Raw genomic sequence first — 14259 nt, 5'->3', positions numbered from 1 at the left:
AGATCACCCCACTCCCCTGACTACACCAGGTGTAGCTTGCCTGTCATCTGCTGGCTGGCTTGTCTGCTTTATTTTCTGTTTTCCCACACTAGGATGTGAGGCCACTGCCTTCTTTAGCTCAGACTAAGTAAAGCTGCCACAACCTCATGCTTTTTCGACTGTAATAAGCTCTGCTTTCCTGCTCTCCCTCTGGCTTTTCTTTCCGCTGCGGCCTCAGTAAAGCCTGGGGCCCAGTGGTCAGGAGGCAACCTCCACTCTGTCCCTCGGCAGCCCGGTAGAGACCCCCCACCTGGCAGGGGGTGTGTGGGACCTCGGGAGCTGCGAGGTCTTTAGCGCAGCTCTAGGCGGGGTGATGTCCTCATGCTACGACGCCCTGGATCCTGTCTGTGGGTGGCTCCTGGCTGAGTGAGGGTGCCTTTCTCTCACCCGGGAAAAACTCTCTCTGGCACTGTCCTCAGGGCTGGCCAGAGAACTGTCACGGTCCTCGTTGTCCCCACTCCGTTCCCTCTCCCTTTCTTAGAAGAAACCCTTCATCTGAACCTCTCGGAAGGAGAGGGAGGGGGCCGGCACTGGGCTGTCCTGCCTCTCATCAGCGCTCTGCCCTCCTGTGGCAGGCCGTGTTCTAGTGGTTTTGAATCCTGAGCTAATCGCCAATGACTGTGAAGGGTTCATAAACAAGAACTTTATTAGGAAAGAAAGAAACTCTCGAATACCCACCTCCAACCACTTTCCTGACTCGTCTTAAGCTTTCTTACTTGCTGCCTGGAATGCCCTTTCTCGCCTACCAAATTGCTAATCTGTCAAGGCATAACTGGCTACCACCTTCTCTGGGAAGCCCTCCTATCCCAACTGGCAGGGTTGGGTATTCCCTCTTCTATAGTCCTGTGGCACTCAGGCATCTTTTATTTTTAAATAACACTTGTCAACTGAGCATAAGCATTTGCTTGTGCTTCCCATATATTCCTCCCACCCACCCGCCTCCACCATACAGGCACACGGGAGGGGCTCAGCAACGCCTATTGGTTGTGATTTTTGTCTCGTTGTTTCTGCCTGAAGTGGGTGCTGCGTTTTGGAGTTTTCTGTACAGATGTGTGCATATACATAAAGGCAGAGGTGTGGCTACAGAAGATGAATAAGCAACATGAATTGATACATACGGACAGTAAACAAGAGACATGGGAGAATCTATGTGTGCACATATACATGCAAATGGGCAGGTGAAGACTCAGAGATTTGGTGCTTTCTGGTGCATTTCATGTTGGATTTGTTGACCCAGAAGTCTGATAAGTACCCTGATTTCCTCTTTCTGCACAATTAAAAGAAAAGGGTTATTAGCAGTAAAATATCCTCTCTACTCACCAAATTGTTACATTTGGCAGAAATATATAGGTTTTCCTTCTGAAAGCCCCCTCCAGACCTGGTCCTTGCTCTTTGGTATTTATGCATTTACAGGAGACAAATCCCCGGCCGATCTCTGCGGGTGAGCATGGGGTGGGAGGGGGTCATGGGTTAACATTACCTGTATGACAGCCCCCGGTACTGAGTAGTGACATCAGATAGGTCATTCGGTTTGGAGCCAATCCCATTGCCAGCCTTTGAAAACATATCAAAATCCACAGGAAAATCAGCAACTCAGAGAAAAGGGAGGCTGTGTATATGCAGGGCTTCCCAAGGTGTTCTCGGCGCACGCAACATAGCGTGAGCAGAACGCTGCCCTGGGAGCCAGAACACCCGGGCTTGCTGCTTCCCCGGCTGCGTGCCTTCCTCGAATCTCAGCTGCCTCCTTACAGAGCTGAGGCCATGCCCTGCTTATCTCACAGGATTGTTTTGATGACCAAATTGGATCATAGCTGCAAAAACAGTTCTGAAGCCTCTAAAGTGCTTTACAAATGTGAGACACTTATAATATTATTAGCAGCATTCTGCTCCTAAGTTCTTTACATACATGAAGAAAGAGCGCATGGATTGAGTGGGCCCCAGTGGACAGATTTCTCATACACTTCACATTTCTCCTCTTTTCCTCTGGGACATTCTGTAAGACAATCTCATGGCCTTAGCTGTGCTGCCAGAAAGTGCTGTTTGGGGATGGTACAATGGCCCTATTTCTTGGAACTTAAGAGCAGAGCTTTTGCCACAGCTATGGAGCCTTTTCTGCTTTGGGGCAGAGGCAAAGAGGAAACGGATGTGAAGGTTGGAGCTGCTCGTAAAGTATAATCCAAAGGGAAAAGAGCACCCACATTAGGTTTAGGAGATTTTTTTAGTCAAAATGACATATTTTTGCAGTGGTTCAAAAGGTGACGTTAGTTGTTCAAAACCTCTACTGCCTGAGACAATTCAGTTCGCTCCTGAAAAAGAGTCCCCCCTCGCACACCTGATTGAGAAAGTGGCTGCAAAATCAAACCACTGTCCTGCACTCAGACTGACAGAGTCAGGAAGGAGGGGTGGGATAATGCAGAGGCCAGGAGCACAGGCCCTGGGGTCAGGAGGACAGGGACCTGGAGCTGACACAGCCACCCCCAGCCACGTGGGGCCCACGTGTCCTTACAGTCAGAGAATCCCCCAGAGCGGCCACAACTTGGATGTCTGCAGGTCTCAGGGTGTGCACTGGAAAGACAAACAGACACACCTGAGTCTGTGCGAAGGAAGCTCCAGTCAGAGTCCAGTGCTTCCTGCTTTAAGCAAGACCAGAAACATGACCGCGCATGTGTGTTCGGCTATGCAGGACTGAGCGTCCATGGCGCCATAGAGGCGGAGCTTAGATGAAAACAGTTTCCCCATCAGAGGCACAATAAACGATCCTGGGCCTATGGGAAGGGAGAGGTGCTGAGAGACAGGGGGAGGAGGAAAGGGGATGCTAGGGCACAGTGGGATCCCAGCACTTTGGTGCCAGCAGTCACGTGGGACACCAGCTGTGACCTGAGTGCACGGCCAAATGGGCGCTGGCCCATCCGAGATGCGGTGCAGAGCCCGACGCACGGCCTATTTAGAGCTGGGTTCCGGATTTCCACCAAGAATCTGAGGAATAATCATGTTGGGTCTTTCCCTGCCCCCAAGTCTCTTCCGAAGACTCCAGAGAACTTTCCAGGCCTACGGCAGGCAGCAGCAGTGACTGCAGAGCCTGGGGCCGCAGGGCAACCCGCAGAGCTGGCTCCCTCTGGGGCCTTCCTGGGCACCACACGCCCCGCCTCCGGGCCCGGGTGAGGTCACACCCCAGGCTGGGCCACTGAGGGCAGCGCTCCTGTGGCTACTCCACACGTGCTCCTGATGGCGGGCTGAATCAGGAGGACCCTGGCCGCCTTGGGTCCTGCTGGGTCAGACTTCACTACAGAAGAGAGGGACAAAGCAGGGACTCATCCCAGGTGATCGGCCAGACAGGAAGCAAGCCCCGGCCATAAGTGAGTTCTCGTGGAGGGGCCCTGGGTTCTGCCGTGCCACAGGGGGCCTTACCTGAGGTGGGCCGCGAGGCAGAAGGGGCTCTGTCACTGCACAGCAGCTGGCTCCCGTGATCCTAGGGGTGTAGAATGAATCCCAGAATCTCAGGGTTGCCAGGGGCCAGAGAGGCTGGCTTGGCATCAGATTCACCAGAGAGCTTTAACAAACACAGATCCCTGGGCCCTACCCTGGGGACCGCCTAGCAGGACATCTGAAGAAGGCTCCCTGGGTGATTCTGAGAATCTGGCTGGGCTCCATCTGCTAACCTAGTTCAGAACCCCCCCACACACACGGCCCCCACCATCCAGTGCAAAAATCAGGGCATCAACAAAACAAGCCAGCCCACCGCATGCCAGCCCTGCTTCTGCAGCAGCTTTACGAGGGGGATGGTTCTCCTGACTTATGTCTGGAGAGGCTGAGAGTTGACTGGCCGGCCCCCTATCTGTGCTGTTATCAACGGCTCCTGCTCTGCCCTCCCTGCTGTCTGAAGGTGTAGGTGGATAGACTTCACAGAAGAATGTGAATCCCCCCGATGGCCCATCGGGAACCCCTGCCCACATTCCCACCCCGCCTTGCAGGGCTGGTCCTAGCTCGGGGGCCACCCACCGCATTGGCGGCTGAGCTGAAAGGAAGCAACAGCGGATACCTGCATAACATTCTTGTAGGTGCTCAGAAATGGCCAAACCTGTGAGGGGAAGGGGGGTGGTGAGCCACCGCAGCAAGCTGACTTGCTTCTTGCTCTGCTCTGGTGCGCAGAAGCCCTTTCCACATTCCCAAGCCCCCTGCCACCAGGCTGACCGCTGGGCTCCCTCCCAGGATGTATCCAGCCGTCTCTGCAAACCTCTTGAACAACCGGAATAAATCCTGCACGGCTCCCAGGAATGAGCACCTCTGCTCTTTGCCTCCCACCCAGCTGGCTGAGGTGGCTGGGTCACCTCTCTTTCCCCACGCTGCCCCTTCCCAGCAGAGCCCCACTTTCTGCTAATACAAGCACAGGTCCCCTACTCGCAGGCCCCCTTCCCACCCTGTGCCACTCCCGCCCTGCAGCAGCCTGGGCACCTCCCGCCCAGACAAGAAAAGCCAGGCGCTTTGAGGTCCTGCCCACTGCAAGCCCCAGCACAGTGGGTTCCCGTCCCGGGCCTGGGACCCCTCTGGGAATCTAGGGGAACTGACAGAGGTGAGGGAGCAGCCGCAAAGGTCCAAGAATCTTTCTGATCATTTGTGAATGAACGCGGAGATCTGCTTTGCCTTTCTGGTGAATGTCTGCTTTCTTAGCTCTGGCTTCCAAATGGACCTCCCACCCCCGAACCCCACCTCCATCCTAGAAGATACGCTTCTAGGTCTCAGCCCCTCGCCCTTTCCATCCTACCATGGGGACAGGGGCTCTGTGGACATGGGGTATCCTCTATCCCTTTCTGCCCTTGAGGTCCTCCCCACCCCTGGCCTTCAAAATGAGATCTGGATGGTGCTGCCATGTCCCTCTGCCCAGCTGGAAAGAGCCGTGTGCAGACTTAGGCCAGGGCTCGCTGGGACATGGAGAGACAGAGGCGAGCTCTAGGGTCTCCCGGCCACTGGCTGTCACCCTTCACGGTCCAATCAGATGGGGCACTGTGGATGGCTAACTGGAGTCTGGAATGGGTGGGTGGGTGAACAGAGCTGGGGGTGGGGGTGAGAACCTGGGACGGAAGGAACTGAGAAACGTTAATGAGAGACTTTGAAAGGCTGGGAAACAGGCTTTGGGTAGACCCCTGGCAAGGCTGCACTCTTCACTGTACCTGGTCTGGACATGGGATATTGATCTTGTCTTCAAACTTATGCCTTCTTGTCTTCTGGCCGACAGGTTCCAGCTAAACCAAGAAGCAGGAGGATGCAGAGTGAGAAAGAGGTGGCGAGAATGGAAAAGTCAGGATGCAGGTGAGGCCGGAGAAGGGCGGGAGGGACGGAGGACATGGGGTTTATCGTCGTCGCCGTGCAGGGGATCACACAGCCTGAGTGATGGGCCTCTGAAGTCCTCCGACAGTTTCCTGGAATCTTTTTCCTATCAGAAGGAGAATAATTTTTCCTACCTCGGTCATCTTACCATGTTGTTCCACAGGGCCCGGGCTGCGCAGGCATGAGCCTTGCTGCTGAAGTGGAAACAGTCAGGAGCAAAGAAAGAGCTGTCAGGCAACCCCTCCTGGTCACAGGACAGAATAGAGGGGCTGGGTTACAGGGACGTCGGATAACACAAACGATGCTCAGAAACAGCTGGCACACCTGTGGCTCCCACTCATCCATGAGGCTTTACCGGGGTCTTTGGCATCTCCACTTTTTCAAAGAACGGCTGCACGACCACTGTAAAATCTTCCCTTGTGTCATATCGCCCACTCTCGACCAGCTGGTGAGTCCCCTCCTGCAGGGGGAAGGGGGGCAGGGGTCAGGAGACGCTCTCTGCGTCTGCCCGGTCTTTTGTGCAAACTCTTTCTCCATTACAGAAGTAAACAGAGTCTGACTTTTGAGTGAAATCAATCTGCAGCAAAATCCCAACTGATCGGGCAGGAGCCAGTTAGTTACTTTTCAGATCAGGCTTTATCTCAACCCCTGCCCCTAACCTCTGCTGCCTTTGCATCTATGTGACCCAGGCTGGGAGAAAAGAAAAATCCAAGTCCACCCGTTTGATCCTCCGTTAAAGCTTCTGATTAAAGACTAGGGTGGAAGTGGGGTGAGTACAAATTCGATTAAATGACTTTTTTGGATAACCCTTACATTTATTCCTGTCCTACCTGTGTTCAGAAAATTAAAGGTGGATCAACAATGACGTTTAATGCCTATTTATATCACTCATGCATGAAGTGAGTGTGAGCACGTGTGCTCCTGTGTGTGCACACTTGAGATTCTCAGATCTGTCTAGGAGGTAACAGAGCTGTTACTTTCATAGCTTCCACCTGGGCTCACTTCCAGAAGGACGAGTCACCCCAGTTCTGGCTCCCACTTCTCCCAGACTCTGCCCTTTCACTGCTTGCTGGGTCTCCATCATTTGGACCAGGACCTTGGCTGGAGGGGAAGTCAGGCTTCCACACCCAGAACAGTACAGCAGTCACTTCAGAAGACATCATGATATCAAGAACACCTTCTTTTTCCAGGGTCAGCCAGAAAAAGAGTCCCCATGCTGGGGATACCTCACCTCTGACCTCCTGGGGGGAGTCTCTTCCAGTTACAATCAGAGCCTTGAGGAAGGCAGAAGGTGCAATACCGCTAACTGGTTGTGTGACTTTCAGCAAGATGCTTTCCCTCTCTGGACCTCTATTTCCTCATCTGGAAGTGGAGAATGTTCACCGAGGCCTGGACCATCCCTAAGTCCCTTTCGGGGCTGCTAGTGCCCCCGTGGATCAGCCATAATGGCTCACAGTGGAGCCTTGCACCTCTTGAGAAGTAAAGGAAAGAGTGTGGAGAATGCCTAGCACATGGTGGTCATTGACAGCAATGATCATCTCCAAGGAGAAGGATGGAGTGAGAGCTTTAGCCGGAAGTAGAGAGTCAGAGGATTCAGAGAGAGGGCATGATGGCCTCATGTGGCTGAGCTGTGAGCTTGTCCAGGATGCTAGATCAGGGTCTCCGTGGTAACCAAGATCAGACCTGGGAACAACAGCTGGCCAATCTAGAGAGGTCAGTGAAGGCCATTTTTGTGAATAGTTCTCCTTCTCTTTAGCTGCCCAGCATCTGGACCCACTTCCTATATTAAAAAAAAACAAAAAAACAAAACTCCACTGTATGAAGACCATCCTGACTTGTACTGCAGAAGGTGAGACACCCAGATGCTGGTTTTCCCAATGCCCCTCACACATGCCCACGGGTCCCCCAGTAGATGCTCCCGCTTCAGGCTTTGGTTTGGAAGCTAGTGATAGAAAGATGGAGGGGCAGCACAGAATCCATTCTGCTGGGAGTGGCAGCTGCATCCAGTCCCTAGAAGAGCAGTGACAGTGGTGTCCATGGTGTCTCCACTGGACTAGTTCCTTGGCCTGATTTTTATTCTTATGGCTTGGCTCCTAGAATTCCAAGACTCACAATTTCTCATGGCTTGGCCTCTGACCTTAGCTCTTCCAGGTATTCTGCTTAAGTCATACATCTGGATTAATAATAAATAATACATTAACCGGAATTGCATAAGCGCTTGTTGCTTGCACCCAAACCCCACCTGGAAAAGGTTTGCTTTCATGGCCATAACCTCGGCTGCCTTCCCTCTCCTGGTGAGGCATGGACTTCCTCACCTGAGACAGAGGCACCTGCTCACGGCAGAAGGAAGTGCAGCTGGGGAGTCACCCAGAGGGCTGGGGGATGGCCTCAGAGGACGATAAACAGAGGTTCATTCCCCTGAGCCCTGACACTGCTGGCAGATATGGCTGCCTTGAAAGAGGCTGCAGGGAAGGGTTCTGCTCCAAGGAGTCCATGGACTTGAAGGATGGATCCACCCTGGAAGCCGCCTGCAGCCCACTCCAGAAGAGCTGGAAGACTACCGTTATTCTCTCGAGTGACTGCATGATTATTGGGGGAAAAACTCAAGAGAGTCAAGGGAGTCAGCTGCTCTGGTCAAAGATTTGATGGAGAAAGGCCTAAAAGGAACAACCCACAGGATGTTGGGAGAGCATCTGCTGACTTTCTTTCTCCCTGTGCACTCCAATAACACCTGTTCCCCCCGGAGGGGAGGGCAGAGGGAAGGCATGTTCTCTCACTGAATCCTCCAGACTCTCTCGGGCGGCAAGAATTCCCCCAGCCCCGTCCCCAGGAGTCAGAATCTCACACTCTTTCTCCATGGACAATTGGAAATACTCATTTTCGTGTAAGGCCGGGAACTGAGATTTGGTGACGTGTGTTCAGTGACTCGGCATTGAACCTGCTGCCTTGCGGCGGGGGGCAGGGGGAGTATTAAAATCTGCAAACTGGTCAGTGGTAACATCACACACAGTCGGGGTCAACATAATCTAAGTGTCTGTTCGTTTTCTAAGCAGAGTGATGAAACCACACAGCAGGTGCTGTGCAGCCTTGGAACCCTTTCCCGGCTTACCTGATACTTCTTATTCACTTCAATGAGGGAGGCAAGTTCTGCTGAGTTATCATCAAACTTCAAGACACAGGGACACAGATTCCTGCAGGCCAAACCAAAGAGATGCCCCATCCACCAGGACCCCTGGCTGAGTGCATGATGCAGAAGTGTTGGCTTGAGATTCAGAATATATTTAACTCGGAGGTACCAGAAACCTGTGCTAACAGGGCCCTAGCTAGCTAACCTGTCAACTGTACCAGATGGAAGTGAAGAAAACTTCCCAGACCTGGATTTGCCCATGAAAATGGAGTAGTTATGTCTTCTGACATCTGCAGGAGTGACTTTTACGGAGCTGCGTTACCTTATGAATGTCTGAGAACCGTGTGGTACAGGTGAGGCATGCCTTCTTTTAAATAATAGTAACAACAATAATAATAATGCTAACACATATTGAATGTTTACTGTGCCAAGAGCTTTATGGGTATTAACTTGGTTAATCCTCTTAGCAATTCTAGAAGATGTATTTTCATTATCCCCATTTTATAGATGAGAAAACTGAGGTTCAGCATGGTTAAGTAGTTTCTCAAGATCACATGGATGCTGAGTGTGGGAGCCAGGACCTGAACTCAAGTCTGCCTGGTCTGAACCTGAGCTCTTAATCCCTAGTTAAGCTGCTTCTGCCCAGTCCGTACCTCTGCCTTGACTAGCCAACTTGCAAATCTGGGCTTTTGGTCCAGGGGGAGGAGGTGGTAATAGTGAGGATGGCTCAGTGTAGACTCAGTGCCACCAAGGAAAGCACAGCCACTGAGACAGGACAGCTGAGAGACAGGGAGTGCAGGGCACTGGAGAGGTGGCAGGACAAGGTGACCCTGAGTCTTCCTAACCCCACAGCCAGTGACTTGGCCATTGCAGGTCGGACTCTGAACCTTTAGCTTTAATTGTCTAAAGACCTTGCAGTGATGGGCAGCCAGAGACTTTGGGGTGAGCTGCTCTGAAATGGAATGAACAAGCTGAACCCCCCGTGGGGCCCAGTGACTGGAGGGAGTGGGAGCAGGGGATGAGTCAGCAGCCGAAAATAGCATGCCTGACGCCAGCTGTGCTAACAGGCATGTGTCACCCTGCAGCCATCCTCCCGCTGTCCACAGCATCCTCAGGCCTTCCGCAGGGGACCTGTGCAGTCAAGGCCCCCAGGGGCAGTTTGGCATGGATCTCCAGGGAACAGCCAAGATACCATTTCACTTCCCAGAGCAAATCTGGCCCTTGTGAATTATTCATTCAGTCATTCAGCAAACAGCCACAGAGCCCCTACACCGTGCTGGCAGTGACTGGGACACAGAGTTCAGGGCTTGCGGGGAGAGGCACACGGGCCATTATCACATGATGCGCTCAGGGCAGTGGTGGAGGCCTCTACAGAGCTGGGGAGGGGAGAAGGGGGTGGGGGGCACAGCCACTGTGATCTGGGCTAATGGTCCAGAGGAGACCTTGCAGGAAGGAATGGTTCACGCTTGGGGTAGGAGGATATCTTGTTCCTGAGGGTCACGTGTAACACGAGCAGGGGAGCCATCTTTGGCTCTGGAGGCTGGGGATGAAGCGGCCTCTCAGGGCCAGGGCTCTTGCTCTTGCTGGCGGGGGATGAGACTGTCCTCTAGACCATGCTGATTCTGACTTGACCACCCTCTCTTTTAGAAAGTGACAATAGCCCCACCTTTGTGAATGCCCAGCCTGGAGCACCGACGCTGAACAGAGGCCCCTTCTGTCCTGGAGCTGGGCCTCTGGGAGGGGGCGGGGCACACTTAGAAGGAGGCCCTAGCAGTGGCCAGTGAGACTGGCCCCCAGAGGCTTGTTCCATCCATCATGTTTTATTCTTCCCTCCCTGGAGGACCGAAGGGTGTCCTGAGCTGTCTGGCAATAGAAGCACGTTGGGTTGCAAACACATGAACTCCAAGGGTACGGGAAGCCTGTCCTGGGGTGTCTCCTCCAGGCTAGACCACGGGGTCTTAGCACTCCTCACACTCCTGCCCTTGGTTTTTCTAACTAACCAGAGTCACTCTCTGCTGAGGGTCCCATGGCTTTTTCAGGAATAGGTGGAGAACTTCCAACTCACCGGAGGATCAGCTTCGGGCAGCTGACATTCTTCTCTTGGTACAGCTCCCTCAGGCCGATGATCTCCAGGATCTTTACCAGGTTCACAAACGCCCGAGGCACCTGAGCAAAGGCAAGGTCCGTCCCCAAGAGGATCGAGGCCAGGCTGCTCCAGCCTCTAACCCAGGGCTGGGGCCGGTGTCTCCTGCTGGGTGTCAGGTCTGCGGCCTTTCATCTGGCCCCAGCCACAGCCTTCACCCCTGCCCCCTCTCTCCCCTCTGCTCCCTGTTGACGCATATGTGTTCAGGCTGCTGGGGCCAGGACTGACAGCATGGTCTGTGCTGGTCTCCAGGGGAAGGGGACCTGGCAGGGAGGTCTCAGCAGGAAGCCAGAGGTGCCTCCAGGCTAAGACTGAGGCCCAAGGAGGAGGCCTGCGGCTGAGCTGCCCAGAGGCCGTGTGGCCTGGTCTTTGTACCTCGGCATGGAGGATATCCAGAGCCTTCCCGATGTTGTTCGTGAAGTTCTGCGGAGAATAGCGGACCTGCAGGAAGAGGAAACGTCTCTAACCCCATTCATCACCCCACCTCTCGGTAGACCAGGACCACTTCCTCTCCTGGGTCCCCTCCTCCTGCATTTCAGCCAGAATGGGCAACACTGAAACACAGGCTATCTTTTGGGGCCCTAGCCTCCACCCTCACCCCACGGTCCTCAGGCTTGAGGTGAAGGCTGTGACCCTCAGGGAAACACTTTTTCTTCTGCATGGAGCTATGGAAATCTCTGGATCCACTTCATGTCAACAAGATGTACGGCCTTCGCCAAAGCACATCACACCTCTGGGCCCCCCTAAACTGGGGTGTTGGAGCAGGGGACCTCTAAGATCTCCTACAGCTTGAACATTGTTTGGTCCTAGGGGCTGATCACTTCTGATGGAACCTCAAATGCCTGGGAAGCCAAAGCTCAATCAAATCACTTAAGGAGATTATGAGAGGGGAAGAGGGTCCTGCAAACCCCCTCCCCAACCATAAATACATTTTAATGGTGATTTCCCCAGATCTCGATACTTGTGGTTTTCAAACTTTTAAAAAAAGCAGTGGAACCCTGTCTCTGAATGAAATTTAGCCAAGAGCCCTGCTCTACCAAATGGATCAAAGCCTCAAGGGAAGTGGGGGAGGGACCCATGGTCCCACCTCCCGCCTCGCCCCACCCTGGCAGCCAGCAGCCCCCAGGCCCCACTGCGGGCCCTTCGCATTGCAGCTTGAAACCCCCAGGCCCTGGTGACTTTGATGCCAGGAAAACAGGCCTTGAGGGGTCTGGCGGGCAGGGTCACCCCTTGGGACAGGGGCTCCCAGGCCACAGCTAGACCCACCACTTTGCTCTGCTGGTCTCCTTTCTTCCTGACAAAGCTTCTCATGTTTCTGGCCCAGTTGGAAAGTCTCCTGCTCTCTGTAAACCTCTGATGCCACCCCTCCCTCCCCCACCCCCCCCAAATCCCATGGCAGTTCTGACTCCAGACCTCTCTTCTATGTGCTGCTCTAGAAACACATCAGGATGGTGAGTTGTCTGTATCTCCCTGCCCTGGCGGTGTGAGTTCATCGCAAACAGAGCCTGTGTTTCAGTGTCTGCGTGGCCCCGGATACATTGCCCAGGCTGGATCCATGCCCGACTACCAGCCAAGTCCCAACCCAGCTGCACTGCTCCAGCGACCTGGGGTGGAAATCCTTCCCAGGGGAGCCTTGGGTGAGGGCCTGGAGACCTACCGGGTCATTGCAGACATTACAGAGGTCATTGCCTCCTATAAACAGGGTTATTATCTTCCAATCTTCCTGAAAATTTATATTCTGAAATGAATAGGAAACAAACAAGTAAAAGCCTTGCCCCAGAGTCAAGTCCAGGAAAATACAAAGTGCTGAATGCTGTAGGGATGGGTCCTCACACACAGGAGGGTTTAGTGGGGACATGAATAATTTCTGTTCTTTGGTTTGTGGGTCCTAAGGTCAGAGGTCACAGGTGTTAATCATTTGTTGTTTTTTAAAGGTGGCCTCTCTGGATTCCCATGTGGCCTTGTCCCCCCCACCCCCACCTCAGAGCTGACCCTCTCTGTCTCTATGATCCTCCCACCCACTTCCTCCTCTGGGCATCCTACCTCAAGTGGTCCCAGGTGCCACCTCCCCTAGACTTACTGTGTAATTCTTTTTTTTTTTTTTTTTTTGCGGTACGCGGGCCTCTCACTGCTGTGACCTCTCCGGTTGCGGAGCATAGTCTCCGCGGCCATGGCTCACGGGCCCAGCCGCTCTGCGGCATATGGGATCTTCCCAGACCGGGGTACGAACCCATGTCCCCTGAATCAGCAGGCGGACTCTCAACCACTGCGCCACCAGGGAAGCCCTTACCGTGTAATTCTTCATCAGATCCACCAGCCTCCTGGCCTGAACAGGTAAATCCCTGCAGGCACACACAGGAAGAAGTCATGTGACCAGCGGGGGCTGTGAAGCCGGGGTTGGGAGGGGACTTAGCAGAGAAATCGGGAATAAGATATGGAGCAGGAAAACTGGACTGAAGGCCATGCCCTGTCACACAGCTCCTTCCCCACTCGGTCTCTGCTGGGGGTGGGAGTCAGGAGTGCGCCTTGGGAAGGGCAAAGCACTCTACATATGAGGGGGTGACTGTTAGCGGCGTTGTCTTCTGATTGGCATATTTGATTTCATAGTTTTCTTTCTCTTCCAAGCCAGGCTCATTCAAGACAAACAGAGGGCTGCATATGAGTGTTTCATGTCACACGTGGCTATTTCTGCAGGTGCCAAGATCTCAGCTGCAAGGGTGCCCTCACTTTCAACGTGACATGGTTGAGTCAGACACACCTGGGTGTGCCATTTAGTTGCCTCTTGCTAACTGTGGGAATGTGACTTAAATTCTCATCCAAAAGATAGGCGATAACCCCCCCCATCTTAACGGGTCTTAGTAGAGATGAGCAAAGCAGCCCCATGGGGTAAGAGCCACTCTCGGTGCCAGGAAGCATATGGGTTTGAATCCTGCTTCCACCCCTGACCCACTGTGAGACCTCGGCAAAGTACTTAACCTTGCAAACCCTCAGCTTCTTCCTTTGGAAGATGGGGATGGCAAGCATACCTTCTTCACAGAGATGTTGGGTGAATTAAATAAGGTGCCCGTAAAGAACTTAAAAGAGTACATGGTAAACATCCATATTAGGAACAATCCATTGAGTTATTTCTACCATCATCACCACCACCATCATCACCATCACCATCAATAAAGTCCCTGGCACAGGACTTAGCAGGAAACATTAGTTGTCACCCTCTTCCTCTCTTAATTATTAGCCCAGCTGGCCTGCTCTTCATCATAATAGGCTAGGTATCAGATCACCTGGATGGAGACTTTGGGTAAACCCCTTCACCCCTTTGAGCCTCAGTTTCCTCATCTATTGCTCTGAAGTTAGCAGGGCTGCTGTTCTTTCTATGGACCAGAGTTTTGGATGATTATTTGGCCACTCTGAGCCTCAAGATCATCATTAAGAAAACATGGGCATCTGACCCTCTGCTCTGTCCATCTCACAGTTACAGTTCAGAGCACAAGAGATAACAAACGTGAGGGTACTATGTAATTGCACACTGCTCTATACACATAAAGGGTCATTATTGGACCTATGGTAAAGCCTGGGGGCACAAAGATGACAGACCACGTGGTTGATATAATGCATTTGTTCAGGC

The 14259-nt window shown here is 53.1% G+C and overlaps 1 protein-coding gene across 1 annotated transcript in view; it reads right to left on the bottom strand.

Annotated features, from left to right (window-relative positions):
* Positions 1–14259, bottom strand: part of PLB1 (phospholipase B1) — a 193667-nt gene that overhangs the window by 42431 nt on the left and 136977 nt on the right. The window contains exons 27-38 of the mRNA XM_082643282.1: positions 12925–12976; positions 12292–12372; positions 11010–11075; positions 10557–10657; positions 8474–8555; positions 5720–5824; positions 5513–5608; positions 5208–5279; positions 4079–4117; positions 3448–3508; positions 2546–2604; positions 1520–1593 (exon numbers count right to left, since the gene is read on the bottom strand). Coding sequence (XP_082499408.1) covers positions 1520–1593; positions 2546–2604; positions 3448–3508; positions 4079–4117; positions 5208–5279; positions 5513–5608; positions 5720–5824; positions 8474–8555; positions 10557–10657; positions 11010–11075; positions 12292–12372; positions 12925–12976 — 888 coding nt within the window. The remainder of the gene's footprint in view (positions 1–1519; positions 1594–2545; positions 2605–3447; positions 3509–4078; positions 4118–5207; positions 5280–5512; positions 5609–5719; positions 5825–8473; positions 8556–10556; positions 10658–11009; positions 11076–12291; positions 12373–12924; positions 12977–14259) is intronic.

Source organism: Mesoplodon mirus, assembly GCF_964341445.2.
Source record: "Mesoplodon mirus genome assembly, chromosome: 14".
NCBI lineage: Eukaryota > Metazoa > Chordata > Mammalia > Artiodactyla > Ziphiidae > Mesoplodon > Mesoplodon mirus.
This window is presented reverse-complemented; position numbering and strand designations above follow the sequence as displayed.